This window comes from Drosophila santomea, chromosome 3R (genome assembly GCF_016746245.2).
Source record: "Drosophila santomea strain STO CAGO 1482 chromosome 3R, Prin_Dsan_1.1, whole genome shotgun sequence".
Classification (NCBI taxonomy): domain Eukaryota; kingdom Metazoa; phylum Arthropoda; class Insecta; order Diptera; family Drosophilidae; genus Drosophila; species Drosophila santomea.
Window position 1 is genome coordinate 13212468 of NC_053019.2, and position 19207 is coordinate 13231674.

At 38.9% G+C, this 19207-nt stretch overlaps 1 protein-coding gene across 1 annotated transcript in view; it reads left to right on the forward strand.

The window, feature by feature from the left end:
• The window catches only part of LOC120451191 (protein timeless homolog), a 69472-nt gene that overhangs the window by 17126 nt on the left and 33139 nt on the right, over window positions 1-19207 (forward strand). The window contains exons 8-11 of the mRNA XM_039634639.2: window positions 1674-1845; window positions 4108-4241; window positions 4387-4467; window positions 9059-9159. Coding sequence (XP_039490573.1) covers window positions 1674-1845; window positions 4108-4241; window positions 4387-4467; window positions 9059-9159 — 488 coding nt within the window. The remainder of the gene's footprint in view (window positions 1-1673; window positions 1846-4107; window positions 4242-4386; window positions 4468-9058; window positions 9160-19207) is intronic.

Genomic DNA, 19207 nt, shown 5'->3' on the forward strand with positions numbered 1-19207 from the left:
TTTCCCCGGTCGCCGGCTCCTAGCTCCCGGCTGCTGACTATCGACTCCTGACTCCCGACTCCCATGATCACCTCGCCAGCTGCGTTGTGGCACATTGACCGCATTCGAAAACATCGATGATGCTGGAAGCTCCTGCAGCGAAGCTCCCCGGGGGCTTTCAAATTCGCAATGAATTTGCATAAATTTTTCGGCGGCAACGATGCGACCTTTTTGGAAACATTTCACCATTTTCATCGCCAACGCAATGTCGCCAATTTTATGGACCGGCAATTAGAGTGCTGAACTTTGAAGAACTTGAATATGGATTCCTTCCACGTTGGAATACTAGAGGGAACGCTATAGTCGAGTTTCTTGACGATTCCACTAGTGCTTCTGATCAGGAATATGCATATATAGCAATCTTGAATTTTTAACGGATTTATTTTATAATGCAAAAGGCTGACAACACCTGGTTTTGAAGTGTATGAAGTTTACTGCTAATGCTAAAACAGATAATTAAATAAGACCTTTGAGTCTTAATATATATATAATATATAGCTAATCTTATACAACATATAGGTTCTTACTAAAATATGTCGACATATTCCATTTTAATACCTATCGACGTGCATTTCCTCATTCTTATAATTGGTTAGAAAATCTGCTCTCTATTACAGCCCTACTTTGCATACGCTTCCTGTTTCGCTTCGAATTGTCCTTTTCGATGACTCGCGCGATTTTCATTATTCAAACGACAATCAATCATTTCAACAAATTGACGTGCACAATGACGTTGGCTTTTATTTTTTGGGTATGGGTTGCCTAAAAACAAAGCGGACAGCTGATTTTGGCAGTTTGGCGGCTGTCTTCTGCCGCGTTTTCTTTTTTTTTCCAATTTCGTTGGTTGCCTTTTCACATTTTGAGGGTAATTTGCTAATTGGAGGCGTCATCGGCTTCGACAGAAAGGGCAACGCAACATCATCACTCAGCCCCAAATCGAGTTGGGTTAGTTAGTCAGTCATGGTGGGGCACTTTTCGTCCTGGCCGATGAGTGGGCCAAATGGCATTGGACGGGGCAGCTTTCGTCCTTTTTAATGGGGTAGATGATATTCAATAAGTATTTTTGGGCCGGACGAAAGGTTATTGATGTGCGACTTTGATTTATGCCCATGAACATTTTCGTAAATGTATAATATTGACTGCAATGAATAAATTTCATTTTAAATCAACTTATTCTTAAAGAAATTAAATTGTTCGTTTGTAAAGAAAAGAGGATTAACATGAACTGGAACTGATTTATTTTTATAAGTTGCGAACTAGATAATATAAATTTATCAAATTCCTAAAATTGTTCTTGTTTTCAAACTTTGTGGAGAATCTATTAAAACTGAAAACCCAATTAACTCATAGTGTTTCACCTTATGGAAACTCCAAAGTTTATTAATTACTGAGGGTGTGGAATGAACAAAAATATTTATTTTAAATTGAATTCAACCCCACTGAAATGGAGTTGAAAAAATTAAGTATTTGTCACATTTAATTGAATTGAAGCAATGTGGCATGCATTTTTCATATAGATACGGGGCCAACATGCAACAAAATTCAATTTGGATACGTGCGCACACACATAATAAAGAATTTAATTACAATATATATTCATTTTGTTAACTAACCTCTGCACTCCAACTCCACAGGGTTTTCCTGCGCGATGTGGTGGAAACGGCCAACGTTTTCATTAAAATGATGGAGCGCTTCTGCCAGGACTCTGTGGTGGTGCAGGACAAGAAGCGCGGTGGTGGCGGCTCCCGGAAGAAGAAGCAGGCGGAGACCAAGTCCAAGCCACCAGCTGCACCACAGCCCACTGAGGTAAGGGCCAAATGAAAAATAAAGTAGTCGGTTGGAGTATTTCACGCTCAAAGGTTAGGTTTGGATTTTCGTGGAACTAAGGTTTAATTTAAAAATAATTACCAAAAATATATACGAAAATGTAATTTCTTGCTGGAAGTCAACATCAATCTGTCCTTACATAGACTCTGTTTAATGTTTTATAAATAAATGGCCGCATTAAATAACTTTATTTAAGCCTGCTGGTCAGCACCCGCTGTGCAGGCCATAAAATACACCCTAAATTGCCAATAAAATTTAAAACGAATTGCAAACAGAAGCAAGGAAAAGGGCCACACACAAAAAACAATTGTCGTCTATGCCATGACCGTTGAAGATTTATGTGCTTGATCGTGAAATTTAATTGACTGAAAATATGAAGAAAAAAATACAAAAATACCCAGCTACGTTTCTATTATATTCAATTTTAACGACTGCGGCTTTTATGTATTTTCTACTTCGTCGTGTGTGCGTATTTTCGTGGTGCACAATTGCATGCGACCTTAGTTAACGCACTCGCAAACTACTTCATTCTCTCACTCGCGGAAAATGGGAAAAACTTTCGCCAGTCGGTCCAGCAGGTTTCCGTTGTTTTTCCGCCGCTTTCACCCTTTTCAAAAAGCTCAGCTCTGCATTTTATACAACTTGTTTTTCCAGCATACGGCCACATAAAGGTTAGAAGACCGTAATTGCGTTAGTTAATATTTATTTAAATTTATGGTAGTCCTTAAAACTTAATACAGTATTATAGATATTTCATAAGAACTGTATCCTTTTAACGGCTCTATTTTCTGGAAATTGCTTACGTACCACACTTGTATCTGTATGGATTCCATTTTTTTTAGCAAATAGACTGAGCAAACCGTGTAAGAGTATATTAAAGTCGCCTATTTCCCTGGCTGCCCAGAGCCCTATGTGTTCCTAACCATCTTTTGTTGTTGCACACTTTGTCGCGCTTGGAAAACGGCGAACCACTGAGCGTGATTTCCGGGCAGTGGCCCCTGGCCTCTGGAGTTTTCCACAACTGCATACTGGGAGGGCTGGTCAGTTTTGTGTCCTGCGATTTGGTCCTTTCGGCCGGGATGTGCAAGTAGGGCAAGGATATGGGAATTTTTACGCGAATGCCGATGGCTGACGTGAACAAGATTAATTTTATTTTTTGCAACAACCTTCAATTGTGTTAATTTTCGACATATTTATTTGTATAGTTGCGGTCGTGTAGCTGGGCTATTGTTATTGGGCCACGCACACGCGTTCGGCGCATCAATTTTTCAACAATTAATTTATAAATATTTGTCCTTGCCGCCAAGCGAAAAACATGACAATCGCCACGAGGGAACAAATATTTGCATGTCCCTCCTCGTTTGGCATAAAAAAGTTAAGCGTGCGACAAACAAAAAGATTTAATTGTGTAACGTGTAAAATAAGCATAAATTTAATGAATTTATAATAAAATAATGTTAGTAGTCAAAAAGGCTGATTGCCTGCAATTTATCATTTTAAAATGTACAATATTTCATTAAATATTTAAATGCACATTCATTACATTTTTGTAATCTTTACTTTTGCATTGCATTTTTCAAAATTTTACTAATAGTAATTTTGAGAAATTTTATTGTATGCCCGTTAGATGGGTTTCAATTATGAATGAGATAAAAATACTTGGACAAATACTAGGAGGACATCGACCATCGATTTACAATTAATATGCATTGTTAACAGGTCAAAAACGGGCAAAAAAAGGGAAAAACAATGGTTTAAATGTGTTTCTTTTTTTGCAATCAGCAAATTAAAATTCATTGCTGTAACCGCTCTTTAAAATTTAAATAACTTAACTGAAATTATAGAAACTGTAATTTTAAGTTATATACTGACGTAACTGTAACTGTTTTTTCATTCTATAAACTATTGAGTTATGCTTTGTAAGCGATCACACGTGTTCCAGATGCCTTACAGCGATTTGAAAATTCGATTTCGTATAGTGGAATTCCATTTTATAGCCATTTCATTTCCTATATAATATATTTAAATTTCAATTAAATGCCCACTTTGTATTTTGTTCATTTTTTTCCGTCACTTGCAAATGGCTGAAAAGTATTATTAGATATCGGGTTATAATTACCACTGCCAGTGGTTTAATTAATTCTGCTGCTTTGATATTTACGTAAAGACTAATTTCCCGCTTTGATTATCCATTTGCACACAATGTCGAATCATAAATAATTTATTACTGCATAATTGCAGGAAGAATTGTCGAGCAAATGGGCTGAACTGGCAACGGAAGTGTGCAGCCTGCTGTCCTCGGAATTGGAAATGCCGGAGGATGAGCAGCCCATACCCTTCGATGCTGCCTCCGAGAAATCCATCGATGATCAGCGGTGAGTTAGTTGCAACTATTTTTATTCCTTCCTTCCTCCTCCTTGTACCCCATCTAACCCAGAGAACCGAACCCATTATTACCTGTTCGATTTGCAGTGGCACAACGTGTTCTTATTATGTTTCTTGGTCTTTCCCTACTTTCAGCGAGGATTGCATGATTCGCATAAATAAACTGCTCCGTTCCGAGAAACTGGACCAGGCCATCGCCCTTCTTCGGGCCGCCAGGTGAGTTGAAAGTGCCATTCCCTATTCCCTGGTTTCTGAACCCTGTTGCTAGGGCTTCAGACGTAATGCCTTTGTAAATCCCTTTTTTTTTAATAACTTGACATTGACCACGCCACGGAAAAGGTACGAAAGCAATTCGCATAATAAATTAACTCTAGTCAAAAAAAAATGGGGTAAAAAAACAGCTCGGTCGCTGTGTCCTTTAATGCAACTTCGCTGGCATTTATCGAATTTTATTTTCTTCCTGTTTATTTTTCATATCCTTTCTCTGCGCTCTTGCACGATGCCTTTCGCTGCCCTGCGTTGCTCTTAAATTAAATAGTTTTTATTTATTGTTAAGGCAGAGCACGCTGGCACCCCGGTAACTACAGATAATGGCAGTGCCCGGAATTCCATGTCCCTGCTTTCATTTCCCCCCCCCCCCAGATAATAAGAAGAGTCCTGCTGCTGCCCTCTGCATTTCGCGCAAACAATTTCTCGGTGCGCGGTTTTTGTCCCAGTCGCCTGCAATTTTTCAGTCAACAAACCACAGAGTTGGCAAGGTGAGGTGGATGCTGGATGGATGATGCAGGATGGTTGATGGTGGAACCAGGTCAGAGGACCTCCTCTGCGCCTTTCAATTTAATTGCCCGCTCAATTATGTAAAGCCCATTGAAGACGCGCTCAAGAAATGTTTATTGTTTGCTCGAGAAAATTGCGTGAAAATAATTTATCTTTTTCGCGTCAACATTTAAATAGGGCTGCGCAGCGACGACACCACCCGCACAGAAACATCGGCAGATGTCGCCGAGTGTCAAAGGCTGGCTGGTTGTGCTGTGCCAGAGCAATCGAAAACGTGGCTTAAATATTTCCAAGTCATTTAATTACAACCTCATTAAAATTTTCCACCTGCTGCCTGCCTGTTGGTTCTGCTCGGAGAAGCCGTGTCTCAAAGGAATCCAATCGATGGCATCTGCAAATAGGAGACCGAAAAGCTGAAGGCCCCTGCTCTGCTTTCTGTGCAAATTGATTGGATATATTCGGGGAAAGTGTTGCCAGTGTGTGTGTAGTGGCTTTCTCGAAATTTATGTACATTTTAATTGTTGCCAACGAAAATTGTTGCATTAAAATGAATACAATTTTTGCTGTGCGACTCGGCTGCTGCAGTGGCAGCTTAAAAAGGTCTAGACGCTTTTTGTGCTAATAAATTAAAATGCTATATGCATATAGAGCACTACCGAAGCATCCACCGCCCACTGCCCACGCCCTCGACCACGCCCCCTCCTGCGGGACCCACTCCTTTGTCTGGGCATTGTCTGGAACTTTTTTGTGCCCCGTTGCCTAGCACTTTTTGCCACTCATTTTATTTCGCATACTCTTCCAAGAAGTCCCACTAATTGGATTTATGTACTTACGGTTTGCCTCATCTTTGCTATATTGCTAGATCATAGAAGAATTTTAATTTTTATTGGAGATTTATACAATTTTAGAATGATATAGATGTACCACTTGGGTCTTATAAGTATTTACACTATTCAAGTATGTTAATTTAATATTTAAAAAACATTCATTTTTTTAGGAATCTATGTATATTTCTTTTTCTCCCAAATGCTATATTATAATTTTGCTAAGACTTGTACAACTTTATCATAGCGTCAGTGCATCTTTAAATCTTTTTATGTACGTGTCGTTTCCATTGAGAATGCCAAACATGAGGGTATTTTATACATTTTAGATGCCTCAGTTTCCGTTAGCTGTGAGAACGCTTTTGGGTAAGCAAAATATTGAAAATGAACTGGAGTTTGTGGGCCCAACACGCAGACATTCGTAATTGGGGTCTGGTGTGGCATGTGTGTAAGTGCATTGAGGATGATGTGTGCTGTGTTGTGTGTCTGTCAAGAATTTTTAAATAGTTGCCAAGTCACACTATTAGGGGGTTTTTCATTTAAGTTGAGCGAGTGGGAAAAAATGAAATTGGTAGCTTTTCTGGGTTTTCCTACTCTGGCTGCTTTGGCTTTCGCCGGCGTTGGCTTAATGGGTGCCCTGAAATGTGTGCTTGGAAAAAAGCAAACTTTTAAGTGAAGTAAATGCGCAAAATGTTTATTCAAACTTCACTTTGGCTGCAACTTTCAGTACCGCCATCCACTCTGCCCCGCCCACTCTAGCCGCCTTTTAACTAAGCTTATTTAAGCGTCTGCTGATGCGCTTATTTAGCATAGCAACGGCAAGCTCTGCTTCCGCCTTTTATTTCGCCTTTGCACATTTCTTGTTGATTTTGTTGACTGGAAATATAAAGTATTTTTAGCTTTTAAGTTGGTGTCCAAGTTCATAGTGTTTAGTGTTGAAAATAACCAATTTATAGTTTTGTGAATATATCTTCTGAAACTTAATTTCAAGCAATCAATAAAATTAAATTCATTTTTATTAAACGTATTTATTGAAATGAAATTTGTTTTGGTCTAAAAATGTTTTGCATATGACCATGCTATCTATTTTTAATTGTCCGTCAGAGGACATTTCTTCTTTGCTAATACTCAAAATTATAATTGTATGTTGCAATGGAAAATTTTAAACATTTCATTATGGCCTATTATAAATTTAATCGCAATATTTTCGGTGAAAACACCTGGAATTTGAGCCGACTTAATCCATGGCATTGGCCAGAATATCGATTCATAATTAATCCAGTTTCATTCAATGTGATTAAAAATGTTTTGCCTTGCATCAGGAAATTTTTTCATTGAAATAAATAGTTTATCTGCTAGCGCGCACAGCACAACAATATGGAATGCGATCGAACTAAAAAGCCAAAAGCCCCAAACCGCCGGCCCGATGGTTTTCATAGATTTTTCATGGTCCATAATTAACCAATATTCGCCCCTGACCAGCATAGTGGCACACTAAAAACCGCTAATTATCGCCACGCCACATCGCTGTAAAAGTTGCACGCAAAGTATTGTCGCATAACTTTTAAATGAGCGCAGGCAAATGTTGATCCGAACCCAAACATTTTGCCCACCCCATGGATGGTGGTTTTCTGTGGGTTCTGTTGCACATTGTCCTATCCCTCTGGTGGCAACTAACGAGCTCCGAAAATGAGACCCGCAGGATTGCAGACACGGAGCAAAGAGCACATAGAGTATACGCCACGGAGGACGCAGGACACTATGCAGCGGGCGTGGCCATGGGCATGTCAGTCAATTTATTGGCTGGAGGACAGCGGGAAACATAAGTTGCACTATCGCCTACAAGCACGACCACAAATAAGCATAAATATGTCGCTTAGAGGGACTTACTCCACATTCCTTACCAACTGCCTGCCTGCCACTGATATGGCCAAGAACATCGCGCTTTCCACTGCCACAGCGGGCAAGGTCGTTCAATAGCACTGTAAGAAAAAGATTGGAATTTAAGGTGTCTGTAAAAGAGCAGAAGTTAATGCAATTCATGGTATATTTTGTATATGCATATTTTTTATTTTTTATTTTTTAGACATATTTTTGAAATTAAACTAAAATGGAAAATTTAAATAGTAGTTTAATACATTAAAATCGGTTCATGTGTTGTATCAAATTATTTAGCGGCAAACTATGATATGCGAAATCAATATTCAATAAATTTTCAGGAAGCTCTTATTATTTAACGTTTTACTATTTAATATATATTCTATTTTATATAGTAATTAATAATTTATATTTAAAATAATTTATAGGCTTTTTCGAGCATCGTAACCAAGGTCTCCCCCAATGCTCGCTCTATCTCTTTCTCGTTATGTTTTTGCTGTGCGTTGCATATAAAGCTGCTTTCAAATATTAAATTAACAGCGGCCACGTTGCGAAAAGCCTGCAACGTTGCATCATCACAGCAGTGGGAAGGGATTATATTGTGTGTGGCATCGAAAAAGGGAAAGAAAGAAGGCAGGACGCACACAACATGTGAAATGTTGGCCAAGTACAACGGGTGGTGTATCCTGGCGCAATTTTAAACGCATCAATTTCAGTTTGCCAGGGCTAAAAGCGCCTCTATTTCAGCTTTTTGTTGGATGTAGAAGATAATAATACTGTGGGCCTATTGTTGGAGCTTACATTTTTTGAATTTTGTGGGAAAATGGTTACCTAAAGGTAACAGCTTTTAATTTGCTAGCTTTTATGCGTATTGATTAGTTTGCAATGAAGAATTAATTGAAAATTGGCATTTACATGGAGTTCTACAAGATTGATTGTGGTTTGGCCCGAAAAATCAAAAAAACTGTACAAAAAGTTTAATTATAATTATATAAATGTTTAATTTTGCTGAAATTTTGAAAGTTTTGCGTTTGTAGAGAATGAAAATATAAAAGGCTAGATACAGCATAGAAGTTCTCAATTTGTATAATTATATATATGTATAATATATATACATATATATGTATATAATTATATATAAAAAGGCTAGATACAGCATCGAAGTTCTCAATTTTTATAATTTCAATAGAAGCTATAATTTAATTTACTTATTTAAGCTTTGGTAACGATATCCTGGTTAATACTTCAATTTCCCCTGTATTCCCAAACTTAATGTAATATATTTTTCTGTTTTTGTTCTAACGCATCCTTTGTTGTGTATTCCGCAGGGAAGTTTGGCCGGAGAATGAAGTGTTCGGTGCAATTTCCGCTGCACCGGAAGACGAGCTGCTGCTCCTGCGTGAGATTTTCATGTACAACATTACAACAGGTGAGTGAAAAAAAACCGAGAGAGAGTGGCTGAGTGAGATGCAGGTAAGGGACAGGACAACACCCATTGGCCACGATTTTAATTATTGTTTATTACTATGCATTATGGAAGAGCGTGCTGGCACAAACTTCGCCTGACCGTTGTTTTAATTAAAAATGAAAATCTGCCACTTGGCTTTTGCGTGTCATTTATCTTGCGCTGTCTGTTGCCTCGTCCGGCACCCCGCGCCCTGCGTCCATCGTCCATCGTCCTTCGTCCTTAATCCTGCACATTGCAGTCCTGGACAGTTGGGGCCACTTCCGGTGCTGCATTTTGCATCTCCAGTCTATAAATTTGCTAGCTGAAATAAGCCAAATTATGGCGCAACTTTCAGTGCTGTCTGTCGATGTATGTGTGTGTGTGCGCATGTCCTTGTTGCATTGTCTAAGTTTTTGCAGGCCCCGTTTGGCTTTTTGCCTTCTGGCCAAGAAGCCTCGTCCTTCGGGCCGCCAAAGTTCGCTTAACAAATTATCCAACAGAAATTCTTGCGCTTCATTAAAAGTAAAAAATGAGGCAGCAAAGGATGAGCATTTCCACGCCCCTTATCCCTATCCCTGTATTTTCTTTGCTGTTTTCTGGCAGCTCTTCGCCATGCCGAACTAAATGAAAATATATTAAACGCGTAATTGTTTTATATTTTTTTGTTGTTGGCCAAGTGCATTGGTTTGTGAAATTCCTGTTGTTGGGACTCGTTCAATTTGAGAGTCAGCGGAGCGGTGACAATTCGCTGCCCATTTCAGGCTCCTTGTCTGTCGTCTGCTGCCTGCCAGGATATTTTGTTTACTCTTGACATGACTTTTCAATTTTCCCTTGGAGCACCTGAAATGCAAAAGCCGCGCGATTTTTGTTGAGACTCGTCTAATGGCTTTTAGATTTTGACAACCTATACCTTCATCCATATGTTGCACATTCGGGCTTATTCCGTTTATATACACACTGTACATATATGCATTTATGTTCATGTATCTTATCGCCGCACTGCAGTTTCCGGCTTTCGTGCATTTCGCTTCGCAGAATTTGAAAGCTGCGGTGGCATGGAAAAGTTTTTGACAAGCGCTTTAAAACGCATCCATGGCTGACACTCTTATTCGTTTTTTTCTTGTTTTTTAATGAAATTTATACAATACAAGGACGCCAAAGATGTCGCTGCCAACGGAGAAGTTTTCAACTTTTGCTGCTCCGTGCAGTTAATCGAGATTTTTGTGTGCGAAAATTTATGATTTCCGCCGTGAAAGCAAAGTTATATCAAGAGTTTTTGTATGTTCGGTATATATCAGGTTTGCTCTTTAAACAAAGAGTTACGAGCCAGATGAACTACTTATTTTAAAAAAGTTTTTCGGGTAATAAACTCGATGCCTTTATTTATAAAAAGTAGAAGGCATTGTGGCAGTAGTTGAACAATGAATTTAGCTTAAAGGGAAAATACTTCAGTTTGAACTTTAAGTTTTAAGTAAGAGAAAAGTTTTAATTTCGAAGGACTTTGGATTGGTTTATGTACTTGGTCATGTACTTGGATATTTGATACTAATAAGCAAACACCCGTTTATATGTATTTCAAAATTTTAATAGAGCAGAAACGCAATACCCCCAAAATTTTGGTGCGTGAGGAATCCCTTTGTATGGTAAATTTAATTAAATTTCAATTTAAAGTAGCATACCCATATTGCCTTACAAATGGATTGAACAATGTCTGGACAATGCCCCTTTTTGGTTGTGGCTGTGTGTGCGAGTGGGCATGACTGTGTGTGTGGGTGTGTGTGTGAGAGGGTGCGTGGGCGAGGTGCGCATCCTTTTACTGTTTCGTCCTCGTCTGTGCCTTGGAGCGTCCATCCTGCCATTCTGCCATCCTGCCATCCGTCCATGAGTCCACGAGTCCACATGAAAGAGTCTCCGTTGGCGCTCAAACGCAGCGCTTAAAGCATTTGAAACCCTCCTTTATGTCTGCGTCATCGGTTTTATTTTTTATCCCATCGATAGGGTTGAGCTCGTTAAGCTTCTGAACAAAAGCGTGACCCGTTCTAATAGCGACCATGGGATTTGATGGGCAGCTTAACGCCCGCCGGCCATCAATAGATTGATGTTCAGTTGACAGTTTTGCCGGCTGCAACAATATGCATTTTGCAAAAGAGACATCAGACATATACACAAAAAAAAAAAAAAACCGAAAATGACCAACTCCCGCCGCAAATTTATATAAAAGCTCATGCTAATGCCCCAGCCATAAAAACGGAATCCGTCCCCAAAGTGGCCATTGAATGGGACTGTATGTGTGTCCCTCTCGCTTTTTGCCCTCGAACATTTTATTAATTACCGGCGACCGCAAGCTTTATGTAGTAAACTCCCTGCCTGTGGTTTGGCTTTAATTAATAATTTTTTACGTGACTTACCCATTGAATGGTGCATGTCGGCCATGAAATCAGCCAGTACAAACAAATAATGTGCCACTAAGCAAGTTTGCTGCACTGAGATCTTTTTAAAACAGCATTATCAGTAAAGTGTTAACCTAATTATTAAATGTTTTCTTTCCTAACATTAAATTATCGAAACAAAATAAACAATTTTATATACAAGATAACTAGAATATTATATTTCTTCACTTGGCCTTAAGTGTTTTCATTTCCATTTAAACTGAAACCTTTTTCTCTCTTAACTCTGGATTTAAATGCCACCATGAATGTAAATATCTTCATCGTCAGACCTTCACCATTTATTGACAATACAAATTACTTATTCATCCGTCTAACTGGGTATAATTGAGTTGAATCGAATCGAATCGCATCCCCCCATTTAATTATTACACTTCATATTAAATTGGCTTTGTGCAAGAGTGCCGGACGTTGGGCAAGACAAACAGCAAGTGCATTGACACTTTGCATAATTTATAACACTTGTCTGTGTGGGCTCTCGTACCCCTGGATACATATGCAGTGCTTGTTTCAATTTCAAATTGAAATGCAAACTTAATTCCGGACGGCAAAAAGAGAAATACACATCGCAGGATCGCAGGAGGTGTGAGAATGCTGCATGAGAGTCGAGAGTCTGTTTGCTTAGTTAAATCTTAATCAAGTTGCTTCGTTGATTTCGATTTGTGGCGCGCATAATAAATGAGGAGTCCTTTGTCCCGCCGCTTCCGGATCCCCCTGGCAAAGCCAAATCAACGCCCAGGACTCGTACAAAAATAACACAAAAATCCACTCAAGTGTTAAAACAAGAATAAAAAAACAAAAAAACCAAGCAGAAAAAATGCCAAGCGCTAACGGGGACAGTGAATATATTTGTGTATATGTGTATTATTTCAAGTCCTGCCAAGTCTGTGCGCCAAGTCCTTAACTGATTTCCCAGCGCAAACAAGTTGGTCTCTCCAGTTGTCGTTGTTTTGGTCCTGCGTCCTGAATCCTGAATCCTGTGTCCTGTGTCCCCTGTCTTCTTCTGCTTCTGCTGCACCCCGCTCTTTGTCCCGCATAAAAATACAAAGTTTATGTTATGAACACAAATAAAAACAAAAGCACACAACAAAGCTCGCCCGAGAACAACAGAAAGTGCGCAAAAAATACGAGCCGGGAAAGGAATAAAATACAATAAAATGAAATAAAATATCCACAACAGCACACAGCAAGAACAGAGTCATTTGGACACTACCGACCTGCACACAGAGAATAAAATCACGGCATGAAATCTTAAAAAGAGTAATTCTAATATACTGTCTATAGTGCGAACTTACTTTGAGTATTCTACTTATTTCTCCATTTTTTAGTAAAACCAAATTAACTAACCTAGAATCATAAAGAAATGGCATAAAGAAATCTTAGAAGGGTACTCTCTTGCAATCATTTGATAATAGTTGAGTCTATTCCGTCGATTTTTTACCGTACCATAATAGTATTTTCTTTGGGTGTAAGATTCCTACCCCCTTTTAGCAGTATATTTGCAAGTTGACGTGTCGTGTCTGCTGTCCCCGTTTTCCAAATCCACTGCCACAAGGAGTGCGATACCAGACGTCAACCACAACACCCATCAGCACACACTGCCACTCTTATATGTACGAAATTATGTACAAGTAGTGAACAGAGAGTTTTGGATCTGGATCTGGATGCGGATGCGGATGCGGATGCGGATGGTCCGGTGATGACACTTACTCAATTAGGTGACTTTTCTCGACACTGATTTGCCTTTCTGCTGGCCATTTTTATTGTGTCGTAACTTTCTGCTGGAGAGCTATCCTCTTCGTTTACCTTGATTAGTTTAGTTGGCTATTGTGCTGGCTTTTCATCATACAGAACTAACTAAGTTTTTCAATTTTGCAAATAATTTCATAATATCTTTGGAAAAACCGCTTACCTATGCAAATGTGCTCTATTTTTAATGTTTTTTTTTTTATATAACAAGCGGGCTTAAACTTTAAAGCCATTTGGTGTGTTCGGTAGATAAGTAAACATTTTAGCACTAAATGGATAAAATTCATTTTTCATAAAAAATTATATTTGGGAACGGTGCACAAACTTAATGCGAGGCCTTGTTTAATTTAAAACCCGTGTGCGATTAAATTTAGCAAAATTTACATTGTGCTCGTTTACCTTCTGGTTTTTTGTTTGCCCATTCGTCTCGCTATTTTTTCTGTTTTTCATAAATAAACACACACAAACCGCACCTGTGCTCTCACTTTTCTCGTGGGATTTTCGGGCCTCCCACAGTTGGCGGCAATGACATTCAAAATGTGTAATGTGAAAAAGTAACCGAAAAATTTAACTTTAAATTGAAAAAAACAAAAAGTTTGTTGGAGGGCAGGGACTTTAGAATTCTGGTTGGAAAAAACAACAAAAATGCGGAAAACTTGTGTGCGGAATTTTACCTCTAGTAAACATAAAACGTTGCATACTTTGGGGACACTACCTCGCAACTGGGCGACAATAAAAAGCAAGGAAAGCGGTGGGACCGATAGCGGAGTTCGGGGCAAGGGGAATAGAAAGGGGTGACGAGGTGGGGAAAAGTCATAACGAGTGCAAAACCATGAAATGAAATCGTTACCGCCCCCAAAACCCCTTTCACCTGATTTTCCCAGAACATTTGGCTATATTGGAATACCCTTATCAAACGCTGACACGTGAGGAATTTATTTTTCCTTGTCCAAAAGCTAAAAGCTCAACCACAAAATTTGCAATCTCTTAGAGCGCTAACGGCTTACAAAGTATTACGTGAATGTTTAAGCCTAACGACGATTAAATTGTGTAATAATGGAATGAAAAAGTCTGTCATAGTATGCAACCTTTGTTAAATGAATTATCAAGTGTTAATATTGTTTGTATACTGCTAAAAAGAATGCCGTTTTATCCGTTTTGTTAAAGGAATTAAAAATACCTCTGAACAGAAATGGAATTCACTCGATGCTAGAGCACAGGAATCCTAAAATATTTTTATAAAAATGTGATTTAAAAACTTTGCCCAATTTAATTAATAGGATTGCAAACTTTCAGCAGCGTTGATAATACCCGCTGCCAGCGTATAAAAAGTCTGCTGTATGGTAAAATACGAGCCGTTTTACATTCGACATTTGGAGTCCTGGGAGTCCTGGGAGTGTCACACATGGATGCGACACCCCCTAGGATCGCTGCTCCCTGATTCCCTACACGCACTTGGGCGGCTGATGGAGCAATGTGTCCCTAGAGCGCACTACGTTGCGTATACGTAATGTGGCCGTGCTTTTTGGCGGCGCTGCATTAAAAATGAATGCAATTTAAAGTTGCCAGTGTGCCAGCCTCGCGGTGTATGGCTATCTGCGTGTGTATTTTTATTTCTTGGTCCCAAAGCACATCAACAACCCGCAGAATTTTTTGCATATTTATTTATAAAAAGCGAAAGGAAAAAACACGTTAGTTTCGCTTCCGTTTCTTTTTTCGGCATGGGTGGCGCTAATGGAGCACCATTTGGCTGCACTGCTCCGAAAATCATTTAGATAAAGTTTTCCCCCAGCTGTGCTCTCTCTTATACAAGTTTAAAAAAGGCGCCCAGTTCCACACACCCGTATAAACAAAGTCAAACATTTTTCAATTGAAGCAACCGCTGCAGTAAATTGCATAAAAATTAGCAGTTCAGTGGCTGCCAGAGGAAATTTCCATTGCCCTGCCCTATACTTTTCGCATTTGACCGCTTTCCCTTTATCTTCGCTTACTCATTAGGGCAAAATTACAGTTGCTTTAAAGTGGGTTGGCACTGAAAGAAATTATTAAAAAGTTATTCCAATACGGAAGCGGAAAGTAGTAATAGTACTGCTAAGAATTTGGGAAAAGTCTATTTTCCTATTATCTAATAGTTATAAGCTGTATGAAACAAGACATTTAAAGTTATTTGTATAATTTTCTGCAATTTTCTGCTTTTAATGTCCAGTTTTTTTATATTAATTAGTTAATTTAAAATTTTCGGTAAGCACCTATTAGGTATCAATTAAGCTGACAACGTCAAAATCCGATATTTTTTCCTGTGATTCAAACCTGCTTTCCGAGCTTTTCCATGCCGCGTTCTAGCCACCGCTCAGTGCTTATGCGGGTTAATCAGAGATAATGTCCTTCTGGCCTAGACTTTTTGGATGGCTTTGCCATCAGTCAAATGCCAACTGCATTAACTGCTGACGGGGCACTTATGAACCGGCAGCAGGATTGGTTATCGCAAAAAGTGAATTGCCAAGCAACTGGCCGAATGTGGCACGACCTCTCACCTCACCTTTTGCGCCCATCAAAATGTGGAGCAAAAAATTGATAGGGAATGACATTTGCTCATCAAACTGTCGCCGCATGTCACACAATTTCGTTACATTTTTATTATTTTACCATTAACCTTTTTATTGCGCACGCATTTCAGCCCCCAACCGCATGAGGAAGTTTGGGCGTTATTGAATGTCGGGTGTTTGTCCCGATGCAATATTGAATATTTAATTCCCCGCCGCCCATACGAATGAATGTCCAAGGGCGCATAACAATTTCTTGACATGTGCGCCGAGTTTTCCAATGTGGCGACAGTTTTTCCTTTTCCCTTTTTCCCGCCCCCTTTTCCCACGATGCTAACGACGTTCGTAGCGAAAGAAAGAAAAACGCCACAAAAGGGCAAGAATACAAAAAGATGAAAACGGCGGAGGGAAAAACAAGAAAAACCAATTGACTTTCATTTTGTCGGCCATTTTCACAGCATCGTTTGTCCACCAACACACACACTTGCCCACAACCATTCCGTATTTATGTACATGTGAACGCTTCCTGTTGCTGAACGCAATCATCTGATTGCAGTTTCGATGTGAAATAATTGGATTTGAAATAAAAATGTTCCCCGTTTTGTTGGGTCCTGACCTCCCGGGAGTTTTCCTCCAGTTTTCCCGATGCTCTGGCATGTGTGTACTGGAATAATTTAGCCGTGGCTTCATTCACATTTATGCCCAGCTTAACTGCCGCATGTGTCACTAATTTAACGTTTATTTTTATTGTCCTTGCTCGCCTGGTTTGATCTTTCTTTTCAATATGTGGGTTAATATCCTCAAACTGCTGATGTAGCTGCTTTACCTTTAACTTGAAGTCCTTAAAATATCTGTGACAACGACATATTATTTCCCGTTCCACTTCTTGCCACTTCCATTTTTCGGATCCGTTCGAAGTTTTCCTTTCATTTAATTGATATTATCTTTTGTTGCACAACAATAACGCACTTTTTCATTTTGCCATATATGAAGTATATGTTAACTTAATCCCCACATGAAATGAAAATACAGTGATACAGTAGTGATTTTACTCTTTCAAATTAAATTTCTCAATTTATTTTCACATGTTTTTCGGTTTCCTGTTTGCATTAAAATTGTTTTGGTTTTCAAGAAGATTTCATAAAATGTTTGCCATGTTATCTTTACAATTTTAATTGCTATCCATATTTGCTATATCAATAATACATTTTACTTAATGCTATTGTTATTTTTAATCTTCATACATTCCTTTAGTTATACCCGTTACTCGTAGAGTAAAAGGGTATACTAGATTCGTTGAAAAGTATGTAACAGGCAGAAGGAAGCGTTTCCGACCATATAAAGTATATATATTTTTGATCAGGATCAATAGCCGAGTCGATCTGGCCATGTCCGTCTGTCCGTCCGTCTGTCCGTCCGTCTGTCCGTCTGTCCGTCTGTCCGTCCGTATGAACGTCGAGATCTCAGGAACTACAAAAGCTAGAAAGTTGATATTAAGCATACAGACTCCAGAGACATAGAAGCAGCGCAAGTTTGTCGATTCATGTTGCCACGCCCACTCTAACGCCCACAAACCGCCCAAAACTGCCACGCCCACACTTTTGAAAAATGTTTTGATATTTTTTCATTTTTATATTGGTCTTGTAATTTTCTATCGATTTACCAAAACACTTTTTGCCACGCCCACTCTAACGCCCTCAAACCGGCCAAAGCTGCTACGCCCACACTTTTGAAAAATGTTTTGATATTTTTTCATTTTTATATTGGTCTTGGAAATTTCTATCGATTTGCCAAAAAACTTTCTGCCACGCCCACTATAACGCCTACAAACCGCCAAAAATTGTGTTTAAGACTCTCCTTCTCCCTTCCACTAGCTGAGTAACGGGTATCAGATAGTCGGGGAACTCGACTATATCGTTCTCTCTTGTTTTTTTCTATCAACCTTGTTGCTCCGATTTTGGCAACATTAAATCTAATACTAATTTTATATGTATGTATATCTTTTTGGAACTGTCCTCCAGCAAATATTTTCTTTATCGAATATTTTTTGTTGATTGGCTGCTTTGTTCCAGTTTTTTTTTTCTATACTTTCATATTTGTTTTTAGTTGTCTATTTACAAATACACACGGAAAATTATGCTGCAACTATTGTTTACCTTTACTTATTGAATGTTTTGCATTTTGCATCTGTTTCTGAGCTCTCGATTTTCTGTTGTTTAATTAAAATGCTGCGCGTCATTTTGGCTTAACCAAATATTTGCTGTGTTTTTGTAAATAGAAGTATTTGTTTAATAATTATTTGCTCGGCTTTGGGCTAGTCGTATCTCACTTTTTGCATTTCCTTGTTTCTATATGTGTATCTATATGTAACCGTACATATAAAGGTTTTAATGGCTAACGCTACAAACTGTACGTCAAATATTTGGCAATTAGTTTTTATTTTTATTGTGGGTTTTTATCGCATTTTACTTTGATTTTCGACAAATTAAATGCAAATATTAACGTTACTCGAATTGTATTTTCCTGGCTGTCGCTTTGTTCCATTTTGGTTTTAATCCACTTCTTTTTGATAAGTTTTAAATACATATTCTATGGAAATTGTACATGCAATATTCGGAATTGAAAAGTTTAGTTCAAGTAAACTCCACTACAAGTAAATGTTAATAACTATAATTTACAGTTTGACGTTTCAATGTACAGCGCAATTAAGTTTAATTATTGTTTGCTATCCATACGGCCGAGATGTTTATTTCGAGTTCTGTTTGCCTTTGCCCCACAACTTTTCGAGTCTGCCCAATTATGAACGTTATTTACGATCCGCAACAACCGCCAACGGCCAACGGCCAACTGCCAACTGCCTATGGCCAATGGCCAAACAAAAGGCAACTTATTTTCACATAATTTTCTAAATCGCCCCCATTTACTGCCCCGAAATGTCGTCCAAAAGCCATTTAGCAGGCAAATAATTACGTCCTGGTCCGGGCCAACTTTATTAACTGCGCAGGAGACAAAAGTCCGGGGTCTCCGTGGTCTCGGGAGCCCTGGAACCCATCACACATACCGAGATTGTGTGGAATGCGAGCTCCGAAAGTGTCAAATATCGAATTAACTCATTTCAGTTGCTTGTCCCTCGACTGGAAACTTCCTAAATCTTGGCCAGCTGGCCAGTGTCATAAGCACAAAGTCCAAAAAAGGAAACCTTCATTAAATTTGACAATGCTCGAGGACTAAATCCAACCGGACTCTCTGGGTCACTCTGCCGTGGGGTTTCTTTTGTAGGCGAATTTTGTG